At 49.0% G+C, this 2,335-nt stretch overlaps 1 protein-coding gene across 1 annotated transcript in view; it reads right to left on the bottom strand.

Annotated features, from left to right (window-relative positions):
• The window catches only part of NPLOC4 (nuclear protein localization 4 homolog (S. cerevisiae)), a 92,216-nt gene that overhangs the window by 11,791 nt on the left and 78,090 nt on the right, over positions 1 to 2,335 (bottom strand). The window contains exon 15 of the mRNA XM_011993679.1: positions 1,884 to 2,056. Coding sequence (XP_011849069.1) covers positions 1,884 to 2,056 — 173 coding nt within the window. The remainder of the gene's footprint in view (positions 1 to 1,883; positions 2,057 to 2,335) is intronic.

The following is a 2,335-nucleotide window of genomic DNA, read 5'->3' on the forward strand; positions in this document are numbered from 1 at the left end:
CAGTGAGCGATGATCACTCCACTGCACTCCAGCCTGGGCAACAGAGTGAAATCCTGTCTCTAAAAGGGAAACAAAAAAGAAAAAAAGACTCTGGTGTCATTGTTAGAATCGCATAAAAGGGTTGGGTGCAGTGGCTCCCGGGTATAATCTCAGGGCTTTGGGAGGCCGAGGTGTAAGGAATGCTTGAGGCCAGAAAGTTTGAGACCAGTCCGGGCAACACAGTGAGCCCTCATTGATACAAAAAAATTAAAAACTTTTGCAGCCATAAAAAGGAATGAAATCATGTCCTTTGCAGCAATTGGATGCAGTTGAAGGCCATTATCTGAAGCAAATTAATGCAGGAACAGCAAACCAAATACCACGTTTTCATTTATAAGTGGGAGCTAAATGTGGGTACTCATGTGCATAATGATGGCAGTGCCAGGTGTGGTGGTGCACATCTGTAATCCCAGCTACTCGGGAGGCTGAGGGAGGGGAATTGCTTCAAGCCAGGAGGCAGAGGTTGCAGTGAGCCAAGATTGCGCCACTGCACTCCAGCCTGGGAGACAGAGTGAGGCTCCATCTCAAAAACAAGAAAAAAAAAAAGGCTAAAAAACTATTAGGTACTATGTTTAGTACCTGGGTGATGGGATCAACCATACCCAAACCTCAGCATCAGGTAATATACCCAGGTGACGAACCTGCACATGTATCCTGTGAATCTAAAATAAAAGTTAAAATTATTTTTAAGAAACAAACAAAAAACAACAACAAAATCCCAAGAATTAGCTGGGGGTGGTGTTGTGAGCCTGTGGTCCCAGTTACTCAGAAGGCTGAAGCAGAAAGATCACTTGAGCCTGGAGTCTGAGGCTGCAGTGAGCTATGATTGTGCCACTGCACTCCAGCCTGAGCAACAGAGTGAGACTCTGTCTCTACAAAAATAAAAATAATAAAGAATCGTATGAAAAGAAAACCTCGGCTGGGCGTGGTGGCTCACGCCTGTAATCCCAGCAGCACTTTGGGAGGCAGAGGTGGGTGGATCACAAGGTCAGGAGTTTGAGACCAGCCTGGCCAACATGGTGGAACCCTGTCTCTACTAAGAATACAAAAATTAGCTTGGCGTGGTGCCGCCCGTAGTCCCAGCTACTCGGGAGGCTGAGGCAGGAGAATCGCTTAAACCCAGGAGGTGGAGGTTGCAGTGAGGCGAGATCATGCCACTGCACTCCAGCCTGGGCGACAAGAGCCAAACTCTGTCTCAAAAAAAAAAAAGAGAAAATGGTATAAAGGTGTTTGATATGTTATTTTGAAGACTCTGTTAATAGAGGGATTCTAGTGTTTGTCCAAGGCTGTAGCAGCTGTTGGGCACTTTGGTATTCTCAGCTTGATAGACTCAGGACAGGCACTGGGGCTGCACAGGGCACCACGGTGCGTGAGGAGGTGCGTGAGGAGTCCCTGCAGCAATGCTGACACAAGGTTCTCGCGGGTGGGGAGTTGTTCAGGACTTGATGACTGAGGGTCCTGAAGACACGCAATGCCTGCAGTTCATTCTGTAGTGTCCAGGAAGAACACGCATGCTGTAGGCTTCTCCTCCTTACAGCTTTAAGCGCTAAAGGGAAATTCTCAAGGAGACCAAAAGGTCCTGCGCTTCCACAGAGTTTCTGATTCTCTTAAGACAATGATGCTGAAAGTGCTCCTCGGATGCCTGGAGATTAGTGTCTCTGATGTATAGATTGATAAAATTAACAGGGCTGTGCACCTAAGATGCATGGCCTGGACAACATATATGTTACATCACTGGAAACTGCCACGTGCCTGGCAGGGAGGTCGAGTCTCTAGTCTCATTGCCCACAGCAGCTGCCAGGATGCAGCTGGGGTATAGAATCCAGGGCACAACAGGCAGTGGGGAGCTGTGCAGAGTGGACTGCTCTCCAGCCGCAGCCACGGGGTACCAGGGTAGGGGGTGGGGGTACTCACTGCACAGCTGCTCGATGGTGGCCCACTGCTCAGACCTCTTCCATGTCTGGGCGAGCTCCTCATTTCTGGTCCGCACAGCCTCCAGCAGCAAGCTGATGCTGTCCTACAAGAAGCCAAAAGGAAGGTTCCACTTTGCTGTGCAGCTTCCTGCTGGGACAGGTTTCTTTTTCCCCAACACTAAGACACATTTCCGAGGACATTTTAAAAATCTTGCAGGATATCACTATAAAATGTAAACTGTAGGCCGGGCGCGGTGGCTCAAGCCTGTAATCCCAGCACTTTGGGAGGCAGAGATGGGCGGATCACGAGGTCAGGAGATCGAGACCATCCTGGCTAACACGGTGAAACCCCGTCTCTACTAAAAATACAAGAAAATTAGCCG

Source organism: Mandrillus leucophaeus, unplaced genomic scaffold (assembly GCF_000951045.1).
Source record: "Mandrillus leucophaeus isolate KB7577 unplaced genomic scaffold, Mleu.le_1.0 Scaffold1, whole genome shotgun sequence".
In the NCBI taxonomy this organism is placed as follows: domain Eukaryota; kingdom Metazoa; phylum Chordata; class Mammalia; order Primates; family Cercopithecidae; genus Mandrillus; species Mandrillus leucophaeus.